This window comes from Schistocerca serialis, chromosome 3 (genome assembly GCF_023864345.2).
Source record: "Schistocerca serialis cubense isolate TAMUIC-IGC-003099 chromosome 3, iqSchSeri2.2, whole genome shotgun sequence".
Taxonomy (NCBI): Eukaryota; Metazoa; Arthropoda; class Insecta; order Orthoptera; family Acrididae; genus Schistocerca; species Schistocerca serialis.
In genome coordinates this window covers 478,226,250-478,250,638 of record NC_064640.1, presented here as the reverse complement: position 1 = coordinate 478,250,638, position 24,389 = coordinate 478,226,250, and the positions used below count along the sequence as shown (strand labels likewise).

The window sequence follows — 24,389 nt, the reverse complement described above, 5'->3', positions numbered from 1 at the left end:
CTGTACTCTTCATGGCATCCGGAAGCACCCTTTCCACATCCGGAATGACTCCCCCCGGAATGCACACGGAATGCACGCTGGCTTCCTTCTCCTTCGTGGCAGCCATGTTCCTAAGGGGCCCCATTACGCGCCTAACATTGGAGCTCCCAACCACCAGCAAATCCACCCTCTATGAATGCCCAGACCTTGCGGGTTGGGAAGCTTCCTGTGGAAGGGGGTGGACGACTGCATCCGGCTCAGAGATATCGTCTTGTTCAGGTAACACCAATGACGAGTCCATTTTTCCTTCCGTCGCACCAGCACGTCGGTAAGTATGTTTCCCTCCCTTCAGTAAACGGTACCATGTGCTGGTGAACGGCCGTTCATTCTGTGTTCCTCTGCTATTGCTGTGAGATGTGCTGTTTTTTCGAGCATTGGAATGTTCTACGTTCGCCGGCTGTTGCTGTGAAGTAGCTTCTGTAGTAGTGTGACAGTCTGAAGACGAAGTTTGCCGTAAAAAGAGGACGTCCGATAAAGCAGGCTTAGAAGCTTTAGTAGTCCCGCCAGCCGACGTCGATGTAAACTGGGGTGGTTCTCGCGGCAGAACAGTGTGGCAAGCTGTCACGGACATCACGCGCGATTCAGGTGTTTACCTGCCGGCGGAGAAAGGCTGGGCCCAAAAGTTCTGATGCTGACAACGACCAACTCGGACCTGGCTTTCGCAGTGTACCGTGCTTATGGTTTCACTTGCTAGTTGTTGTCAATCGTGCTGGTCGCGTACTGAGCTTTTCTCCGTGCTCGTCTCTATGTGGTATTGGGACTCTGCTTCCCCGCAGATTAACCTACACCTCGAGTTTGTTTTCCTCTTCTGGGAGCCAGCTCCACGGCTTGTGTAGTCGAGACACCGCAGGCCAGATTAGTTACATTTATGCCGACAGGACGGTTTCACGGCTTTGACACGCCTGTGCAGATACCGAGAAAGGTATCGACCGTTAAAAAGAGAATTCCAATCTGCGGACAAGGCCGCGAATTTGCGTACTCCTTGTACGAGTATATTGAACTGGAGTAAGGATCCGGCTTTAGATGCTTCAAGACTGCTCGCCAAAACAGCATTCACATTCACAGGTCTAAAGCGTTGTAGATTTTCAAAGGAGAAGGAAAGGAAGGTGCGAACGATAAAGCATCAGCAGATTTACCTCTCCTTAGAACCCGTGGTAAGAAAAGACGTTAAGACAGGCGGATAAACACGATTGACACATCCCAGCAAGACGCAATCTGTAGGCACGCGTATGGTTGTTATCAACGCAAGAGTACTCTGCGTTAAAGACGCTCCTTTTTAAGCTCAAAGTAGCTGAGTTATTTCTGAGGGTAAGTCGTCCCTTGCATGGTAGCCTGCTTAGCTGAGTGGTTACGTGCTTGTCTATTACGCAGCGGGTCCGGATTCGATTCCCGGCTGGGTTGGAGACTTTTCTCCGCTCGTGTACTGAATGTTGTCTTGTCCTCATCATCCTTTCATCATCACCGGCACGCAAGTCGCCCAATGTGGCGCCACCTGAAATAAGACTTGCACCCGGGGGCCGAGAATACCACACGATTATCTCATTTTCCATGAGCGCGACTCCAGCACGAAACGCTCTCGTCTCAGAAGTTTATCGCCGAGCGTCGTGACATGGTATGGAGATGTCGGTATCTGCGTGCCGTGAAAAGCATTTCTTCGGATGACATCCTGTGGCTTAACGAAACGTGCGTTAATGCGTGCCATTAGTTGGCAAACGGGTGGACGAACCACACAGACGAAGGAACAACAATAATGCCAATAGGAAAGGGTGGCTGGATAATCATTGTTCTTGCTAGTTTCCAAATTTTATTGTTGTTTCGTTTCAGGGAGAAAACATTTTTTTTTTCTGGTTGCAGCGAAACGTTCTATCCGAGAAATATGAACCTGGCGTAAATAAGAGAAAGTAATGGAACTTCTAACGCTGTAAAATCAAAAAGCGGCACACACACGTTGACGAACTAGCTTTGTAAGAGGACATATTGCAATCAGGCTTGTTTCAATCATACTGAACTTACATTGGCCTCAGTGGAATGTTACGTGGCAAGATATAATACAAAATCTTAAGAGAGGTGGAAATGTTAATAAAAGAAGTTGTTACGACCGTTAGCCCAAATGGCTGGTTGTGAGCCATACCCAACAGGAAGTCGAAGAAACATGAATCTGTGAAGGATTTGTGGAGAAAGAAATCGAAGAGGCAATAATTTATGTCAGCTTCAGGACCTCTCCAAGGAAGGGGGTAGCGAAGATTCTTCCCTGGGAGTCGCTCTGTTTACATCATGCTCGACATATTTATAAAATTTTCATTGATGTAAGTGATCTGTTCGGTATTCTCGTTTGTTTATTATTGACTATGCCTCAATGACGGTCAGTTAACGACTACATGCCGAAAGTACGAGTGGTGCGCTTGGCAAGTGCTGGTAACAGTGCTTCCCTTCACTCGCTCCACGCAAACTGTCAAACATCGCAAGTTATTTTACTCAAAGTATTCCTTGACGTACACTGGACACTACCTTCGCATCTTACGGTGCCCTCCGTTAAGAACGACGTATGGACCTCTGTTTGCTTGTAAGTCTTCAATCCAGTGACATATCAGTTCGGATATTCCGAGGGCACATAATTTTTTCCCTAGGCGTTGGTGTGGAATTGTATCGAAGGCTTTTTGGAGGTCAATAAATATGGCATCATGATGAAACACACGATGCACATTCTTCTGGATCTCTTGAACGAAAAGAGCAAGAGCTGTTGATTATCCGAGAAGTCCACATTCACATATAGAGCACAAATTGTGTTTCGCAGGACTGGTGCTTGCTGAAACAACGTTGACTCCTATGTAGTACTCGTTCGGTCTCCAGGAAGGTCATCAAACGCGAGTACAGTGTACGTTCCACGATTCTGCTAGAAATCTACGTCGGCGATATTGGCCTAGAGCTCTGCGTATCCGTCTTGAGAAGCTTCATCTAGAGTAGAATAACATGCGCCTTTTTTCCGAGACCTACGGTGAAATGACGTTAGATGACTGACCAGTTCCTTTGCGTATTCAATATAAAATATAATAGAAATAATACAATATAACAATAATATAATTTAATAATATAATATAATAATAACATAATATATCCATAAAATCTAATATAATATATCTATATAAAATCTAATATAATATATCTATATAAAATCTAATAGGTATAAGGAGCCGGAACTCTTAGGATTCAAGAATTACACAGATGATGATGATGATTGGTTTGTGGGGACCTCAACTGCTGTCATCAGCGCCCGTGCACATTCCCAATATATACGCAGTCCAATCTAGCTACTTTTATGAATAATGATGGAATGATGAGGACAACACAAACACCCAGTCAACAGGTGGAGAAAACGCCCAACCCGCCCGGGAATCGAACCCGAGACCACGTGATCCACAGGTAGCAACGCTATTCACTAGATCACGAGCTACGGACAATTACACAGATGCACTATGTGATCAAAAGTATCCGGACACCCCCAAAAACATACGTTTTTCATATCAGGTGCATTGTGCTGCCACCTACTGCCAGGTACTCCATATCAGTGACCTCAGTGGTCATTAGACATCGTGAGAGAGCAGAGTGGGGCGCTCCGCGGAACTCACGGACATCGAACGTGGTCAGGTTATTGGGTGTCACTTGTGTCATTCGTCTGTACGCGAAATTTCCACACTGCTAAACATCCCTAGGTCCAGTTCTTTCCGATGTGATAATGAAGTGGAAACGCAAAGGGACACGTACAACACAAAAGCGTACTGGCCGACCTTGTCTGTTGATTGACAGAGACCGCCGACAGTTGAAGAGCGTCGTAATGTGTAATAGGCAGACATCTATCCAGACCATCATACAGGAATTCCAAACAGCATCAGGATCCACTGCAAGTACTATGACAGTTAGGAGGGAGGTAAGAAAACTTTGATTTCATGGTCGAGCGGCCTGTCATAAGCGACATACCACACCGGCATATGCCAAACGACGCGTCGCTTGGTGTGAGGAGCGTTAACATTGGACGATTAAACCGTGGATAAACGTTGTGTGGCGATCCGATGGCAGGGTGTGGGTATGGCGTATGCCCGGCGAACGTCATCTGTCAGTGTGTGTAGTGCCAACAGTAAAACTCGGAGGCGGTGGTGTTATTGTGTGATCGTGTTTTTCATGGAGGGGGCTTGCACCCTTGGTTGTTTTGCGTGGCACTAACACAGCACAGGCCTACATTGATGTTTTAAACACCTTGCTTCCCAGGCCTACATTGATGTTTTAAACACCTTCTTGCTTCCCAGTGTCGAAGAGCACTGCGGGGATGGCGACTGCATCTTTCAACACGATCGAGCACCTGTTAATAATGCACGACAATAACATCCCCGTAATGGACTGGCCTGCACAGAGTCCTGACCTGAATCCTATGGAACAGCTTTGGGACGCTTGGGACGCCGACTTCGTAACAGGCCTCACCGACCGACATCGATACCTCTCCTCAGTGCAGCACTCCGTGAATAATGGGCTGCCATTCCTCAAGAAACCTTCAGCTGATTGAACGTATGCCTGCGAGAGTGGAATCTGTCGTCAAAGGTAAGGGTGGGCCAACACCATACTGAATCCCAGCATTACCGATGGAGGGCGCCACAAAAATGTAAGTCGTTTTCAGCCATGTGTCCAGATACTTTTGATCCCATTGTATAACAACTTCATGTCGTAGACTTTAAGCAGCCGATCTCTTCATATACGTGCGACTGCTACGGTCGCAGGTTCGAATCCTGCCTCGGGCATGGATGTGTGTGATGTTCTTAGGTTAGTTAGGTTTAAGTAGTTCTAAGTTCTAGGGGACTGATGACTACAGCTGTTAAGTCCCATAGTGCTCAGAGCCATTTGAACCATTTTTTTCTTCATATACAGGGTGTTACAAAAAGGTACGGCCAAACTTTCAGGAAACATTACTCACACACAAATGAAGAAAAGATGTTATGTGGACATGTGTCCGGAAACGCTTAATTTCCATGTTAGAGCTCATTTTAGTTTCATCAGTATGTACTGTACTTCCTCGATTCACCGCCAGTTGGCCCAATTGAAGGAAGGTAATGTTGACTTCGGTGCTTGTGTTGACATGCGACTCATTGCTCTACAGTACTAGCATCAAGCACATCAGTACGTAACATCAACAGGTTAGTGTTCATCACGAACATGGTTTTGCAGTCAGTTCAATGTTTACAAATGCGGAGTTGGCAGATGCCCATTTGATGTATGGATTAGCACGGGGCAATAGCCGTGGCGCGGTACGTTTGTATCGAGACAGATTTCCAGAACGAAGGTGTCCCGACAGGAAGACGTTCGAAGCAATTGATCGGCGTCTTAGGGAGCACGGAACATTCCAGCCTATGACTCGCGACTGGGAAAGACCTAGAATGACGAGGACATCTGCAATGGTCGAGGCAATTCTTCGTGCAGTTGACGATAACCCTAATGTTAGCGCCAGAGAAGTTGCTGCTGTATAAGGTAACGTTGACCACGTCACTGTGTGGAGAGTGCTACGGGAGACCCAGTTGTTTCCGTAACATGTACAGCTTGTGCAGGCACTATCAGCAGCTGATTGGCCTCCACGGGTACACTTCTGCGAATGGTTCATCCAACAATGTGTCAATCCTCATTTCAGTGCAAATGTTCTATTTACGGATGAGGCTTCATTCCAACGTGATCAAATTGTAAATTTTCACAATCAACATGTGTGGGCTGCCGAGAATCCGCACGCAATTGTGCAATCACGTCATCAACACAGATTTTCTGTGAACGTTTGGGCAGGCATTTTTGGTGATGTCTTGATTGGGCCCCATGTTCTTCCACCTACGCTCAATGGAGCACGTTATCATGATTTCATACGGGATACTCTACCTGTGCTGCTAGAACATGTGCCTTTACAAGTACGAGACAACATGTGGTTCATGCACGATGGAGCTCCTGCACATTTCAGTCGAAGTGTTCGTACGCTTCTCAACAACAGATTCGGTGACCGATGGATTGGTAGAGGCGGACCAATTCCATGGCTTCCACGCTCTCCTGACCTCAACCCTCTTGACTTTCATTTATGGGGGCATTTGAAAGCTCTTGTCTACGCAACCCCGATACCAAATGTAGAGACTCTTTGTGCTCTTATTGTGGACGGCTGTGATACAATACGCCATTCTCCAGGGCTGCATCAGCGTATCAGGGATTCCATGAGACGGAGGGTGGATGCATGTATCCTCGCTAACGGAGGACATTTTGAACATTTCCTGTAACAAAGTGTTCGAAGTCACGCTGGTACGTTCTGTTGCTGTGTGCTTCCATTCCATGATTAATGTGATTTGAAGAGGAGAAGTAATAAAATTAGCTCTAACATGGGAAGTAATCGTTTCCGGACACATGTCCACATAACATATTTTCTTTCTTTGTGTGTGAGGAATGTTTCCTGAAAGTTTGGCCGTACATTTATGTAACACACTGTACATGACCAATGGAGGGAACATGTGGGAACGGCAGAACAATAAAGTGCGCACTTATTACAATGAGTCACTACCAATACACAATGAATTTCAGATTAACTGAATATGAGAGTGTTACTTACCATCAACCTCCATATTAAGAGAATAATTGCTCCGATCTGGAAAAAAAAAACAAGAAGATATATTTGATACTAATAAACAATCACGTTACTAACTGACAGTGCGTTAATGGCATTAATCTGGAATTAACAGGAAGTAATATTTTTCATGTCTGTGCTGTAAGAACGAGATAAATCATACTGACGAATAATAGTTAAAACATTACCTCTGTAGCAGTTGCTGAAAATCTCTCCAAACTTTTTTGGTGTATCGTAAGTTGTTTAAGGAAATTGAAGTAAAATAACTCATTTTATTAACTCACCTATGGCCAAGACATGACGATTAGAGAAATGACTACAGACTTGCCCGCGAAAGGCAAAGGTCCCGAGTTCGAGTCTCGGTCGGGCACACAGTTTTAATCTGCCAGGAAGTTTCATATCAGCGCACACTCCGCTGAAGAGTGAAAATCTCATTCTGGAAACATCCACCAGGCTGTGGCTAAGCCATGTCTCCGCAATATCCTTTCATTCAGGAGTGCTAGTTCTGCAAGGTTCGCAGGAGAGCTTCCGTAAAGTTTGGAAGGTAGGAGACGAGGTACTGGCAGAAGTAAAGCTGTGAGTACCGGGCGTGAGTCGTGCTTCGGTAGCTCAGTTGGTAGAGCACTTGCCCGCGAAAGGCGAAGGTCCCGAATTAGAGTCTCGGTCGAAAAAAAAAATGGTTCAAATGGCTCAGAGCACTATGGGACTCAACTGCTGTGGTCATCAGTCCCCTAGAACTTAGAACTATTTAAACCTAACTAACCAAAGGACATCACACACACCCATGCCCGAGGCAGGATTCGAACCGGCGACCGTAGCAGCAACGCGGCTCCGGACTGGAGCGCCTAGGACCGCACGGCCACCGCGGCCGGCGAGTCTCAGTCGGGCACACAGTTTTAATCTGCCAGGAAGTTTCAATCCCACTTTCCTTTGGATGTGTTCATCAATTAGCAAAATTGGCGCACTGAAAATCCGCATTTCGCAATCGAGAAGTCTCTTCACCCTCAACGGGTGAGTGTGCGGTGTTCGGCGTCCAGTCTTGGAATAATCGGTGCGATATTCCTTGATGGCACGGTGACTACCCAACGGTCAGTGAAGCTTTTGGAAGATGATTTTATCCCCGTAATCCAGAGTGACCCTGAGTTCGACAAGATGTTGTTCATGCAAGACGGAGGTCGACCCCACAGAAACAGGAGAATTTTTGGTGTTCTAGAGAAGCAGTTTGAGGACCGCATTCTGGCTCTGGTGTACCCAGAGGCCACTGGCATGGTCCTCGATTGGCCGCCATATTCTCCGGATCTGAACACATGTAACTCCTTGTTGTGAGGCTATACTAAAGTCAAGGTGTACGGCAATAATCCCAAAACCATTGCTGAGCTGGAAACAGCCGTTTAGGAGGTCATCGACAGCATCGATGTTCTGGCACTTCAGTGGGTCGTGTAGAATTTCGCTATTCGTCTGCGCCACATGATCGCAAATGATGGCAGGCATATCGATCATGTCATAATCTAAATCCGAATGTCTGCAGTGACGTTTACATGTTGAATAAAGTGAGTGCAAGCCGTAGTTTGTAACTAATTTACGATTTTTTCATATAGTTCAACAATTGTCACCCTGTGTGTTTACTTTCGTCCCACAAGAGAACATCACCACTTGCTGAATTGTGCAGTGATGGAAAGATAGACGCGGTTTTGAACTTCCCGGGCCTTGCCGTCGATGATAAGGATGACAGGGTTGTATGAGTGCACGACGTCAAGAACTTTAGCGCCCGTACTAAACTATGAGACGAGTATGATTAAAATGGGTGAAAGATAAAAAATTATAGTGAAATAAAAGTAAAATGGCTTCTGAAAAATCATGTTATACACACACATACACATATCCTAAAATATTTGTTGAAAACAGAAACAGATACAATAAAAAAGTGATTAAAATATCATCGCAGATATATGTACTGGCTGATCATCAGACAAAATAGGATGAGCCAGATACTCCACATGAGACTGAAACATCCCCACACTACGACTTTAGGTTGAAGTTCGGACAACGAAAATAATTCTAAAAGCTTTGTAACAGACGTCTCCTCATTAGCTAAAACAAAGTTTACGTCTCACCTGACATTAGCCTATCCTATTCGGAAACGAGTTAGGGCGACTTGGTTCCGTTGGAGTGACCTGTATGAGGTACGCCACAGCCGGGTAGTTGGCATCACTGACAGCAGCTTAGTGTCCCAGATGCTTTGCTACTCTTTTTCCCACAGTTACATGGCATTTTTACTCAGCAGTGAGTTGGAAACTTGATGGGGTAAGGTACGTAGTCACAATGGGTTCTCCGTAGGCCTTATTGTCTGCTATATCAGCTAGTTCGCTTCCCCCCCCCCCTTTTTTTTAATACCAGATGCCCTCGATGGAGAAGCAGCAGTTTATCCTGCATTAATTGGATAATCATCTCTGCTGGGTACAGTTGATGGAGAATTTGTAGGTCACTAAGGGAACCTGAGATGATGAGAAACTGTATGCTTCGATGACTGATCCAGTGCCTTCTAGTTAGCGTACACGGTGGGCGGAAAAAAATATGGAAATAGCAAAAACACAACACTTCACAATGCTGATTACTGTTTAGGACAGGGGTCTCCAAACTTTTTAGTCCGCGGGCCACATTGACTACTCCTGACTCCTCCACGAAGTCATAAGGGCCAAGATCTACCTAGTGGGATTAAAGCACCCTAGCACTCCATGATCACCGTAATGTGAGGCTAAAGGAAAGATGAAATCCAAAAATCTAAGGTGGTGGGAACAGCTAGCACTGAAACGAACTACGATTTTTATTTGATTAAATAATTTTGATTGGTGGACGTACCTGACCGAAATTCTGGCGTATTTTATTCTGGCGAATTTCACCGACAAAAAAAGTATATCACTGCACATTCTTCACGAAAACGTCCTGCAAAGTTAACGAAATCTCAAAATCATTGTTAGCAACATTATTACTGCAAGACGTAACAGAGGTGGAGTATTTCAACGCATTGTTATTTCAAGGGCGCAACAATAAGTTTAGTTATGTAGTCTTGTAGCGAGTAGCAGAGCCAATGTCGCCTTGTATTGGTCGCCATAGGCCTCGAAACTCAATTGTTGGCAGTACTGGTACCACCTCAAATATTTGGCGGACCGGATACCGGGGATGTCCGGCCAGCTAACGCGGGCCGGTTTGTCGGCTCTCGCGGGCCGGTTTCGGCCCGCGGGCCGTAGTTTGGAGACCCCTGGTTTAGGAAAACCGTTGGAATTCAAAACAACTTCCAGTCGTGTCCGAATGGAAAAATACAGTTCCTGTGTGGTTTTCAAGGGAATCTTATACGATTCTTCCTGCAAAAGAGTTACAAGCTCAGGTAACGATGATGGAGGTGGATAGCGATCACGCACCTTTCTCTCCAAAGCAGATCAAAAAGGCTTAATAATATTGAGATCTGATGACTGCAGTGGCCAGGGAAAATGAGACAAGTCGTCCTCTTGCTCATAAAATCAATCCTGAACGATGCGAGCTGTGTGAATAGAGCATCTGTCATCTTGCGACACTGTAGCACCGTTTGGGAACAAACATTGTACCATTAGAAGGGCCAAAACGCTCACATAATCCGTGGCAGTAACGCTGCCTTGCAGAGCACCAATGCAGCCCATGGAATACCACAACATGTTTGCCCAAATCAACACCGAATCCCCGCCATGTTTCGCTCTTGGGACGTAAACGCAGCTAGAAGTTGTAAACAGTGTGAAACACGGTTCATATGACCAAATGACTTTCTTCCACTGCTCCACAGTCCAGATTTTATGGCTTTTGTTTCACGTTTTCTTGTTAAGCGCATTTGAATCACTGATAAATAATTTTGGAATTCCAGCTCGCCCTGCAATTCTCTGCTTCTGGAGCGCCTTCGTGTTGTTTAGGTACTGACAGGGCTCGCAAGTGCGACATTCAATGCTACAGTGATTTTTCCAGCTGCCGCCCCCTTATTTTTGTTATAATCCTCTTCAATGTCCGTCCGTCACGATAACTCAACACACACCTGCACCCGTGTTGTGATTCAGCAGATGTTATTCCGCATCCGCTGTATGAGGTATAAATCTTCGAGACGGTGCCTCGTTAAACATCAAACACTTCGGCTACCGTGGTTAGGAAGAACCCACCATACGAACAACAATTTGCCCACATTTGAAGTCACTTAGCTCCGACATAATGCTCTCACAATAACACGGAACACTGTTCTGACCATGACTGACATTCGCAACGTATTGAGGACATTGCACAGGTGTCGTTCGTGGTCAAATTCAACAGCGTTATCTGCAGGCTTGCTTCTCATCTGCATTTATGCTCAAACGTGCATTTGTCGCAGTGTTTCCATATTATTGTCCGACCCCTGTAGTTCAGCACTAAAAACTGTGAACTGGTCAGAGTGTCGATAAAGCCGGCCGGTGTTGCCGAGCGGTTCTAGGCGCTACAGTCTGGAACCGCGCGACCGCCACGGTCGCAGGTTCGAATCCTGCCTCGGGCATGGATGTGTGTGATGTCCTTAGGTTAATTAGGTTTAAGTAGTTCTAAGTTCTAGGGGACTGATGACCTCAGAAGTTAAGTCACATAGTGCTCAGAGCCATTTGAACCATTTGAAGAGCGTCGATAAGTAAGGGGACACGACTAGGGTAGACTACTGAGATATCCTCTTGTTTCTACCCGCCTGTATGTATTTTGTTAAAATTGCAGTGCTCATATGAAATGGTATAGAAACTCTTAAGTTACACTTAAAGTGCTTTCTTTCTCTAATACATTCAATTCTAAAATAATTATTGGCCTCTCAAGAGGTCAAAGCGGGTTTTCACTCCAAACTTGGCGTAAAACAATATCTGCCGCACCCATTTGTAAAATGAAACCCTCGCAGGTATCAAAATAAGCCTCATTCCTCGCCATCGGATGTTAAAGAGTCGTTCGAAATGTGGCTGAACAATGGAGTGGTATGCAGGTGAGAAGGAAGGGGAATAAATTCTGTACGTCTGTCACGCCATGAGGAATTGTCACCTGATGTGAGGTGGTGGCCCTCTTGCACAGAAGCTGAGTATCGGGCTGGTCCTAAATGCCTCAAGACTGGTATAATTTCCTTGTGGTGAATGAATCATTCTTTTACGGCATACATCCACAGTATAGCCGCGATCGTACAAAGGATCGATAAAACAGGGACAGTCAGGTTCTGTCTGGCCCCTAAGCTCTGTCACTAAACACTAAGTGCTCTGAGACAACTTGCCTTCAGATCTTTCAGATGTGGCAGCAAAGGCAGTTTTTCGTCAGAGGTGAGGCCCAGGAACCCCAGGATTCTTAAAGTTTTAAGTCGAGCCTTCCATTCTCAAATCAGGGAAAGTAAAAATGGAGTGCAAACGGTTAAAAAGAACATACATAGATTTCTCAGTCGGAAATCCAAGCTGATTTTAGTTGCCTACTCCTCCAGTCTCCTGACCGTCAACTGAAGCTGGCATGTGCTACTTGTAGTGCTGGAAAACAAGCTCAAGATGGAGAAGTCGTTCACAAGTAGTAAACACGGGGCAGGGTCTCTCCCACGTTCGTAATGCTGTTAATAGCGGTTACAAGCATTGTCGTTCTCAGAAATACCACCTGATGGACACTGCTCTCTTCTTCAAAAAGACTGATAAAGTACTGCAAACTCCATACTTAAAATAACGTGGGGACAGAAAGGAACGTAAGAAAACTGATAAACGTCCCCGTATACCACATTCATTGAGCTGTCCTTGGATAATATGCCACCACTTTCAGTTGCAACAGTTTTCCATGCAACCGAACTAAGAGTATACAGAATTTATATATTACTGCAAAGTATGTTAAAGTCAAGGGGCATGCCTGGAACGATTTTTCCACTTAAAACTCGTTATCGTTGGATCCATGAAGAAACAAGGAGTACAAGAAGGAAAATTAGAACTTCCAGAATTCATTGCAGACTTCGCAATTTAAGGGAACTTTGTTTCTCATTGCCCGCGATTGGACATTACAAGGTGAGAAAGAAGCTCTTTCTGATTTGATGGGGTAGCATTAAAAAGAACGCCGCATAACAGAAGTGACACATATATACATTACTCTTCTAGGCAGGTGCGCTACCCCTGCGCCATCCCCACGCACAGCTCACCACAATCTCACGAACAACCCTAACACGCCTCATGTGAGGCCCAAATTCGCAAGTTACACCAAATACTACTGATGTAGTATACCCGCTTATTATACAACCAGAAGTCAGCTTAAATCAACGAGTACCTTTCATTTATGATATCCCTGCCTTAAGGCCTTCTTTAGATTTTCGCAGCCAGAACAAGAAAAGTAGGCTAACTTAGCTTTAAATTTACTCTTGTAATTGATGGTTCTCTTTTCAACAGGCATCAGGCAATTCTGTTCTGCCTTGTCTGAGTTGTTCAGCATCGTAAGACACCTTTGATGATTATGCAGCGTTGTTTATGACGGTTTCTGCTTTTTCTGTCTACCATTTCATTGGGTTTAAGTAAATTCATGGTTGATCTGGGTACTCAGAACAGTTATAGGTTTATATTCACTGCAGTCTCAAGTTAGGGAGTTAAATTACTTATGGTGTTAAACAGAACGGGTTAGTCAAGAGCGTTACAATACGATCGCGACCTAAAGGCTCGGCTTGTTGAGTGCCAGGGGAGACAGAGCTCTCTCTTGAAACGAAGCTAGCTCAGAGTCCTCAGAACGCGGAGGCGGCGGAAGCCAGATTAACAGGTAGCTATGGAGATGAAGCACAAAAGCTAAAGGCAATAGGCCAGAGTCTGGAGAGTTGTTTATCACCCGGAGCCCCGAGACAGGATACGACTGAGTTCTTACAAACACCAGCGGAAAAGGTAACGTCAGATGCAGCATGAATTCCAGTGCCTATCTTTTATCTCAATAGCTTGCAAGCCTTACTGAGGGATATAAAACTGCAAAATTAAAAAAAAAAATTACTTAAAATAGGAGACACTTCCAAAAAATTAAAGATACTTCCAACAAATGAAATATAGTTCCAAACAAAAAGACAACAATAAAAAAGACGAAAATTCCAAGAGAGTACAGGAAAAAAGAAGTAGTGCTAACAAAGGATAGATTTCATTCATAGCTGATAGCAAACGCATAATTTTAAGCCTTCATCAGGAGTTGCAAAGCGTGAAATCTGAGTTACGGGCGATAAATCAGTGGCAAGACGAAATGACGAAAGACAGTGCGATGGTAGCTGAAAATCTAGAAAACGGAATTTCAGCTAAACCGGCCGTTGTACAGTAAGTATTGGAAGAAGTCAACAAGGAACAAAATAACATGTTACGGGATGTCTCTCAGAAAGTATCGAGATGCAAGCAGGTCTTGAGCCAACGTGATGGTGAAATATACAAGACAAACAGACAAATTGAAGTTTTTACGGTGGCAGTTGAACAGTAATCTGATCTTGAGGAGAATAATTCTAACAGGACTTGTCTAGTAGATGTGGTAGAAACGGAAAAGGTACAGATTCTGCTTCGTTTTAAGGAGATTCAGGCGGCAATTAATAGGCGACACCATGAAGCTCCAGATGAACTGCATAAATTAGCCGTACACGGTGAGGACCTGTAGGAATCGAGGGAGCAGTGTGTTCGGATAATAGTGATACGAAGAAGAGAAGACGCTTTCCTGACGAGCTCAGAGAGTTTCAGGATAGACTGTGAAGGATTCGGAGTTCGACAACGTATTACATGGGCGCTATGAACAGATCAATTAATGACTTTGAAGATGAAGAAAACAGGAGATGCTGCAATCCATCATGAAAAATGAACTTCCTGTGTGCACCAGAGAAGTGAAGTAACGATGCGGATGCATATAGGCATGCAAGACCGTAAATTATGCACGGAGTTCCGAACAGGTTTCTTCGCCAAATATTGATCGAAAAGTACGCTGGATCGAGTAAGACTTAGCATCCTGATACTGCCGCATATCACGATGCGATACACCAGAATCCGATGCCATATTATAGGATCTCGATTCGTCGTACAACCCTCCCGAATTTATCAGAATTTGTTCGACCAAGCTGCCCCGCAGAATGCAAAGAGAAATCATGATTGATGGCAGGAATATAAGCAATATTCCAGGTTTTCAATCTCTACTGAAGAAGTCTGGCTACGATCGAGACGCAGTACCATGCTCCCCATTACCAACAGAGCTAAATCAGTTTCGCATTTCTCGTAAATTCCATGAGACACGAAGGAGTCATCAGCCATATTATTCCAGACGTAAAAGTGGGCGAAGAAGACGAAATGCATGGTCACACTGAGGACTGTCTCGGAGTAGGTGGAATGAGTAAAGAAACGTGGACCGATCTGGTCTAGAAATATTAGGAGAGGGAGTTCGTATTTCTGAGGAGACACAAATATTTGTTTTGTACACAGACATCGAAGACATAAGTTGAGTTACTGACAGTGAGCTGTCCGATGGTGTGTGTACAAATAGAAAAAAAAAAAACTTTTCAGGGGACTATAGACACTGCCTCTCATACTTCTGTAATGACTAAGAAGCTGTTTGAAGGTTGTGGAAGGAATAGTCCATGTCCCGTGTTGCCTTTGTGGAACACGAGAGTAAGAGTAGCGATGCGTTTTAGGCCTCAGTGTAACTAATATCTTCCTCTGTAAATCAACTTTGCTTTCTGGGAGATCACGCAAATAGATTTAGAATTTAGAATTTTTTTTATTTATTTATTTAGCTATTTTTTTAGAATTTAGAATTTAGAAATTAGAATAGAAATTTAGAATTTAGAATTTAGAATAGAATAGAAAAGTAACATAAATTTAGAATCACTCTTTCCTCTCGCATAAGAATCCGATTTCCTCTTCCAGAAAAGAGAGGTCCTGGAATGGTCCACCCCGCTATTATCTACTAAAGCATTAATTAGCTGTGCTCTAACTAGCCTTTCCATGGTTTTATCTTACATGCAATGCAGTATCTACTGCTAAAGTGTCAGTGCTCTCTGTCGGTTTCATAATTCATTTAACTGAGCTTGCCTTGTGCTTCCACGGCTAAGATTCCACTCAAATGTAGTGACTATTTCCTTTCGCTCCACTATACGCTGATCTGTCTTCTCATGAGCTTTCACTCCAACACGAATTCTTACGGGCCAGTAATATGTAGTGATTTTCCGTAATTCTGTAGTCCAATCCTTTGTCAATCGTTCTAGGAAATGTCAATAAACGTCATGGTCAGTAATGCATTTTTTTAATTACCCGTCCCCTAGTCCCATCATCACTGCAGTAGAAATCAGAACAGTACACATCGCATTCAGTGATCAAGCAGTCATCTGCACAAGGCTGTACCGAGTTATTGTTAGCGTGCGCAGGGTTCGAATGCAAATTTTCTCTCTCAAATTCAGGTCTTAGATGATTCGTTTTGGACAGAACCCTGTATGGCAACTGCATTTATGGTTGAAGACCAATGAACACTGAAAAAGGTGGGATACCTGGTGGGAAACGTTACTAATGTGGTCTTGTAGAATAGGAATACTCAGCTGTTACTAAATAGCAAGTCTTTATCAACGAAAAGGTCCAGATACTGCCAAAGATTTATACTACCAGTCGTCAGATTAAATCAACGAGTACGTTTTAAGAGCGATACCAAATGCAGCAGACACTCAACTGAAGGCACGGTCAGGGCGTGGATAGCTTCATAGTTTGGCAGCAAACAGTAATTCGCCGGCAAGGTGGGCGTACTCACGCGGTTTTATGCCTTCTGGCCGTCATCATCAAGTTCCATGTGCGCTGGCGAATTTTCGATATTACTGAGATGTAACTTAAAACCACCAAAAAATCATATCAAGGAAGGGTCACTTAACAGCCCCCATCGTTAATCTGTGAGACGGATACTGTCTGGGTCAGGCTCACCTCCCCAAATCCCAGAACTGGCGCGTTGTTATGCTAGGCTGTCTTCTTGATGGTTCATAATGAAACGTACTAATACGACTAAGGTAAAGCGAGCCGATGTATTTTGTCTCAAAGTAATAACCAACATCCAGATATATAATGGTTTTCCTTTTAATCTTAGTTTGTGATAGAAAGAGATTCACTGTATTGTTTCAAACGCTACAGAGAAACTAAGTAACTCTGACAAGAGTAATTATCAAGGCCATTACCAAATGGGGCTTTGCATAAAAAAGAGTAAGGAAAGTCTTAGGACACAATGTAGTGTAAATTCAAATTAAAAGGACAACCGAAACAACTAACAAATGTCTTCAGAGATGTGCAATTTAGAGTGGGTTATATAAATTAAATTGGCAAATGATCCATAGTAACTCGTCATTACGTTACTAAACACTAACGTGTGTAACGCATTAACTTAAACCTCACACGTCGTCCATAAAACTGATTTAAAAAATGGTTCAAATGGCTCTGAGCACTATGGGACTCAACTTCTGAGGTCATTAGTCCCCTAGAACTTAGAACTACTTAAACCTAACTAACCTAAGGACATCACATACATCCATGCCCAAGGCAGGATTCGAACCTTCGACCGTAGCGGTCTCGCGGTTCCAGACTGCAGCGCCTAGACCCGCACGAAAACTGATTTAAAATAAGTTACAAATGTCGTACATTAGGGAACAAAGTAAACTAAACTACGAATAACAAACCGTTAAATGTTGCATAGCAACTTAACATTGCATTAAGAGAGACAAGAAATAAAGACTGCTAGGACTTCCATCACAAGTGACGTGAAACATGTCGTGAAATAATTACGATGCAAAGCGAAGTGTTGTGATATGTGGAGAGTCCGCGGTGAAATAACGGATGGTAAGTACCATATAAGTTACAAACAAATGAAACCAAGACATATGGGGAAAGTAACAATGTGTTTATTATTTCATAATTGATCTCCAAGGTGCATGTTCGGTCACATGCTTCTATCAATGAAAAGTACCTAATATACTGAATTATTCCTTACATTTAGAAGGATATCAGTATCTGTCCTCAATCTCGAGAAAATTGGTCGTTTGTAAAGCGCTTCGTCCCGAATTCGAGCGCCAGCGAAAACGTCAGAATGAGATATTTGTAACATTACTCAAAACTCATACACGTTTTGAGATATCGAAACAAGAGTTTTGCAAATGACAGTACGCGAAGATAAAAATATTTTGCCATATGATTAATAGTCGACACTTCCATATCTAACCGATATTCAAGCAACTACAGACTTTTCCATTGAAATAGCGCCATTTTTAAGGGCCATCGATAGCTGATAAAACGAGAATTTTTACAGGTTCCAAGAAAACGGAAGAAATTTTCGAAACATGGCTCTGACATTAACAGTAAGATTCACAACCGTTGCAAGTATTGTGGGGTCAACTGCCAAAATATTGGTGGATTGCTTCCAGCCACTCCACATGTGAGTGTCTTTTTCTAAATACTATGAATGATTTATGTAACACACGGACCTTCCTAACTGTAGTAAGTGATGCTGACCGAAAACACATTCGTCTGAAGTGCCCAGAAAATTCTGGTACAATATTTTTTACTTATAAAGATTTTCATTCAATCTTACAACAAGCAGTTGCAGATCCTCAGGGGAAATTCATTGCAATCGATGTTGAGGAATTTGGAAAGGAAAGGGAAGGTGCTAGATTTTATTCTTCTTGATGCAAGAATACATCGTCACACACTCCACTACCAAATTCATTTGCTGGATTGCCTTTTGTATTCATTGGACATTAGGAGTACTTATCGTTTCAACAAACGCTTTTCCAGACCCTGACAATTAACAGAATGCGATTTTGCAATAATTACGGGTAAGTGGAGCATATTTTCGAAGCCAAGAGAAATTGTGCATGAATTTGCTGATGATATGGTGAAATGTACATTAACTTCACAACGCCGTCATTGACCTACAAGGATCCCTGAGTGTCGATGAGCAACATTCAATAGATATCGAGCGTTCTAGGCGAGGCATTTATCATACAGGACGAAATTTTAACAAATCTTAAAATGAAGCCGTCTAAATGATAGTTTTGAACTCTTTTTCTCCCATAAGAAAATACGATTTACATGTGTTTTTCAGCTATGCTACTTCGACAGCATTATCGCCTCTCATTTTAAGTCAATGAAATAAATAAGAAATTAATGAAATGCATTTTGTTCTTATAGTCTGTAATTCTGCTGCCACCTCATCACATAACTTGTTCAAAATAAATTTGTTGTGATGATAGTGCTTCGATGGTCCCATAAAGGATGCCACATAAAAAAAACAAGCTGCTATCAAAGCCTCCGCTGATGCCATTTTCTCAACAGTACAACTAAAGAAACTCAAGCGCCATTAACAGTACTGACGCCGCTACCCACAGTGACAGCCGAATACTGCCGGCATTGCGCGGCCGCAGCCTGAGTCACTCTATAGCTCTGGTCGCCGCTCTCGCAAGGGAAACTTCCTATCGCACTTCCCTCAGATTTAGTGATAAAATGGCCCAGTGTACAGCCCATCAAAAACTGAACACAGATCAAGCGTGAAAACAGCAAGGTATACTGAACTGTGAAAAAAGAAGCAAAGTAGAAACAATGAATGGTCCAAGCTGAAGATGTGCAACATCGAGCGAACTGTGAGAACCACGGCGTCATGGTTGTGTGGTTAGGGTGTTGGACTATAAAGGGTGATATCCGTGTTCAAACCTTCCACGTGCCTATTTTTTTTCCACAAAATTGTGAACTCTTCGTGCGATCACTGACGTGTCTGTTCTTCTGTAATCTTGGTAATTGTCATACTATACATTGGCTGTAGATTATGAGTCATGTAGTAAGAATAAATTATCGTCGTAAGTAAATGTGACGAATAGATGAACAGTAAGAGCAGGCGAGATGCTACGTAGGCCTCTCACAGAACTGAAAACAAAAAATAAACGGGTGTGAATTATGTTACAACAAAGGAACTCAAGGGTCTGTACTTCCAAAACGGAACACAAGAGTCATTACGTGTGGTAATTGTGTAGAACAAATTGGAAGTATGTACGTCTGGACGTCCCTTCCCTACACCTCGCTTTTGCAAACGGACGTTACACCGCGACACAACAAAACTTAGAGTACAGCGATAGATACATCAGTGATTGGACGGCAAGTTCATAATTGTGTGAAAAAAATGTGGAACACGAGGCAGATTTGAATATGGATCTCCCCATTCACACTCCAGCACCGTGCCCACAGAACCACCATGCCGAGGCTATTCAAATCCGCTCCATGTCGTACATCTTAAGCTTGGACAATTCACTGTTTCTATTTTGCTCCTTCCTGTTTCCATGCTCGATCCGTGTTCAGTTTTTGATGGGCTATCCAATGGGCCACGTTACTACTACATCTGAAGAGGCTGTGATGGGAAGTTACCCTAGCCAGAAGCAAATATGTTTAGTTCGCTCAGCGCCGCTCTATGCCGCGAAGCTTCGCGCCCATCTCCTTACAGGGTCACTATAATCACCCTCACTGAGCAGCACTGTTTTGTTTCACCATCGCTATTACGTTGGAGTTTTCGGATACCTTTAATAAGATAGTGGGCATACTCAGAACTGAACGTTACCGAAGATGACCAACGGGTTTACTTCCCGAAACTCGACCTGCAGATCACGAAAATTCGATGAAACAATGACAACTGAAGTTAACATATTGGGTAGAAACTATCCTGTTTCTATCACCAACTTCAGCTGCATCCAGCTAACGTATCGCGACGAAACTGTTTTTCTTTGAAGTGATTGTCAGTTTTATTGCGCCTCTGAAACATTTATTTATTCTTAACCTTCTGCGTGAATCCCGAAGAGAAAGGTTTCCTCATCCACATATATGAATCGTTATATGTTTTTACGCTTAAGAAGACGCAGTATGGTTTTTCAAATTTTTGGCATTATGATATTTTCCACAACAGCCTGCAAGACGCTTCGTTTCATCATAGAGAGTCTATAATGCTGTAACCTAACCAGTTGGGAGATGTGCTGAAACTCCAACATTCTAACTGAAACAGCTGTATAGTTTTATTTCAAGAAATACAGCAAACATGCACTTATTCTGTATTTCTATTTATGCCAAAACGCGTTTCAGGCTTTCAACTATTTTCAAATGGCGTAACACGTATTTGAATCTTCAGTAAGTACATCATTAAAACATAGACAATAAACTGGATGTAGCTGCTGCCTTGTACAAAATAACAACTGCGTTTAGCTACTCCTCTTCGCGAATTGTATATTTACGATATATTGCTCTTTAGTTGTACCTACTACTCCGCTTGTTGTTACCCCTATTTCCGCTTTCATAGACGTGGCAGAAACACTTTTCCACTTGTACCTCACCCAAAAAATCAGCACAGTATTTTTATGCAAGAAACAAGTGGTAAAGTGTGTGTGTCACATCTATGAACGAGAAAATCGGAATAACAACAAACAGAGTAGGAAGTAATATATTTTGGACAGGGGAACTGCAGAATCCTATTTCCTGTTGATGTTTTAGCAACGTGCTTACTGAAGATCAAATATACACTCCTGGAAATTGAAATAAGAACACCGTGAATTCATTGTCCCAGGAAGGGGAAACTTTATTGACACATTCCTGGGGTCAGATACATCACATGATCACACTGACAGAACCACAGGCACATAGACACAGGCAACAGAGCATGCACAATGTCGGCACTAGTACAGTGTATATCCACCTTTCGCAGCAATGCAGGCTGCTATTCTCCCATGGAGACGATCGTAGAGATGCTGGATGTAGTCCTGTGGAACGGCTTGCCATGCCATTTCCACCTGGCACCTCAGTTGGACCAGCGTTCGTGCTGGACGTGCAGACCGCGTGAGACGACGCTTCATCCAGTCCCAAACATGCTCAATGGGGGACAGATCCGGAGATCTTGCTGGCCAGGGTAGTTGACTTACACCTTCTAGAGCACGTTGGGTGCCACGGGATACATGCGGACGTGCATTGTCCTGTTGGAACAGCAAGTTCCCTTGCCGGTCTAGGAATGGTAGAACGATGGGTTCGATGACGGTTTGGATGTACCGTGCACTATTCAGTGTCCCCTCGACGATCACCAGTGGTGTACGGCCAGTGTAGGAGATCGCTCCCCACACCATGATGCCGGGTGTTGGCCCTGTGTGCCTCGGTCGTATGCAGTCCTCATTGTGGCGCTCACCTGCACGGCGCCAAACACGCATACGACCATCATTGGCACCAAGGCAGAAGCGACTCTCATCGCTGAAGACGACACGTCTCCATTCGTCCCTCCATTCACGCCTGTCGCGACACCACTGGAGGCGGGCTGCACGATGTTGGGGCGTGAGCGGAAGACGGCCTAACGGTGTGCGGGACCGTAGCCCAGCTTCATGGAGACGGTTGCGAATGGTCCTCGCCGATACCCCAGGAGCAACAGTGTCCCTAATTTGCTGGGAAGTGGCGGTGCGGTCCCCTACGGCACTGCGTAGGATCCTACGGTCTTGGCGTGCATCCGTGCGTCGCTGCGGTCCGGTCCCAGGTCGACGGGCACGTGCACCTTCCGCCGACCACTGGCGACAACATCGATGTACTGTGGAGACCTCACGCCCCACGTGTTGAGCAATTCGGCGGTACGTCCACCCGGCCTCCCGCATGCCTACTATACGCCCTCGCTCAAAGTCCGTCAACTGCACATACGGTTCACGTCCACGCTGTCGCGGCATGCTACCATTGTTAAAGACTGCAATGGAGCTCCGTATGCCACGGCAAACTGGCTGACACTGACGGCGGCGGTGCACAAATGCTGCGCAGCTAGCGCCATTCGACGGCCAACACCACGGTTCCTGGTGTGTCCGCTGTGCCGTGCGTGTGATCATTGCTTGTACAGCCCTCTCGCAGTGTCCGGAGCAAGTATGGTGGGTCTGACACACCGGTGTCAAGGTGTTCTTTTTTCCATTTCCAGGAGTGTATATTACGTCGACTGAAGAGGGGTGAAAGTCCTGCGCATTGGCATAAATGAGAATACATAACAAATGGCTGGTTGCTGTATTTGTTAAATTAATACTATCCACAGCCACAGGGCTCAACAACCAGTACAATGAATAAATTATAACCGCTCGAGTGAAACCTAGTAATATTTAGGCCTGACTATTACTAAATGAATTTAACATTAAATGCGCTAAATAAACCGAAACTAGCCTGTGACTAACTTTCAGAATAATACGTACAGTCTCTCTCACGCATCTTATGTGAGTAAGAAGTAGATGTCGTCGTACTGTTCACACTGCAAAAGTCATCACAATTATATATAGGGATCATGGGCATTACACGAAGAACGAAATGAGTTATTTATTGTAGAATCTTCATTCATCAACAAGGTAAATCAAAAGACCAGAACTGTTAAGAACCAAACGTCACGAAGTGCATGCACACCACATGCACATAACAAAAAGTAAAAGGTGAATCACGTTTACTTACCACTCACTGGACTTCGCATGCGAAATTGTCCACAACCTGAAATTGAAGGGAAATTATTATTAAAAAGGTGTCAATGTGTCCATAATACACTGAGATATAAGCTCTAAATGGCTCTGAGCACTATGGGACTTAACTTCTAAGGTCATCAGTCCCCTAGAACTTAGAACTACTTAAACCTAATGAACCTAAGGACATCACACACATCCATGCCCGAGGCAGGATTCGAACCAGCGACCGTAGCGGTCGCGCGGTTCCAGACTGTAGCGCCTAGAACCGCTCGGCCACCCCGGCCGGCGAGATATAAGCAGACTGGATAAAAGTTATATATCCATCTTGTGCGAAACTAATTTTAAATTGAGGAAATATATATTATTACTATGAGCACATTAGTACAGTTAAGTGAATACGAAAAACTAGCAGACAGACACTCATGCAGGCAAAAGTAGTACTAATCCTGAGGCATAATCACAATATTCAGTCTCCTACATCAGCATCCCCCTTCATGAACCCCTTTTCTTAACACAAACGCAAAAAAAAGACATTTACTCATTGCGAAAGAAGTTTCGGGTGAAGAGAAGGATAAAGGTAAATCAAATCTTATGACGAGTTCTAACAGAGTGGGTAGGGACATACTGTGCTTGGTCCACCGAACGGGTAACTTCATGGGACCTGAGTGACATTGTCTCGTCCCTTAACAGTAACCACTAGAGCCCTGCAGCAGCGTGGTGTGCGATTGGGAGCGTTAATACGCTTCGCGAAAGTTGGCTAAAGTTGCCGAAGATTACCGATGCAAATGACCGCACTCACTTCCACACAGGCTGCGAAATCACAGTGCGCGCATGCGCGATGTGCTTCATTTAACACAAGACTTGGGCGATATTTATGTGAATGGCGAATAACGAATACACATATAAATTAATATTCCTTATTCATGAATACCAAATATTATTTGAAAGATATATCACTTACATGAACAAAAACACTTATTCGTCATCTGTGAATAAAAAGTATTAAGGATCACGGATAAATCTGAAATCCAATTGCCTTTGTAGCTCCCATTTTTGACCTACATTAAACGAATGTACTTTTCGTTTCTTTTAAATTAGTTTTCAGCACAACTATTCTTTGAAACGTCTCATTAGAAACTTTATTTGATTTACAGAAATTTACAGTTGTGACACTAAATACAATACGTCAACACATGCGATGCAGTCTTGAATTCGTCTTTAATCATGACTTCGATG

General features: G+C 43.9%; 1 protein-coding gene across 1 annotated transcript in view; it reads right to left on the bottom strand.

Moving 5' to 3' along the window:
* LOC126471641 (protein PFC0760c-like) overlaps nt 1-24,389 on the bottom strand; it is a 308,363-nt gene that overhangs the window by 103,169 nt on the left and 180,805 nt on the right. Inside the window, exons 7-8 of the mRNA XM_050099876.1 lie at nt 23,146-23,181; nt 6,656-6,691 (exon numbers count right to left, since the gene is read on the bottom strand). Coding sequence (XP_049955833.1) covers nt 6,656-6,691; nt 23,146-23,181 — 72 coding nt within the window. The remainder of the gene's footprint in view (nt 1-6,655; nt 6,692-23,145; nt 23,182-24,389) is intronic.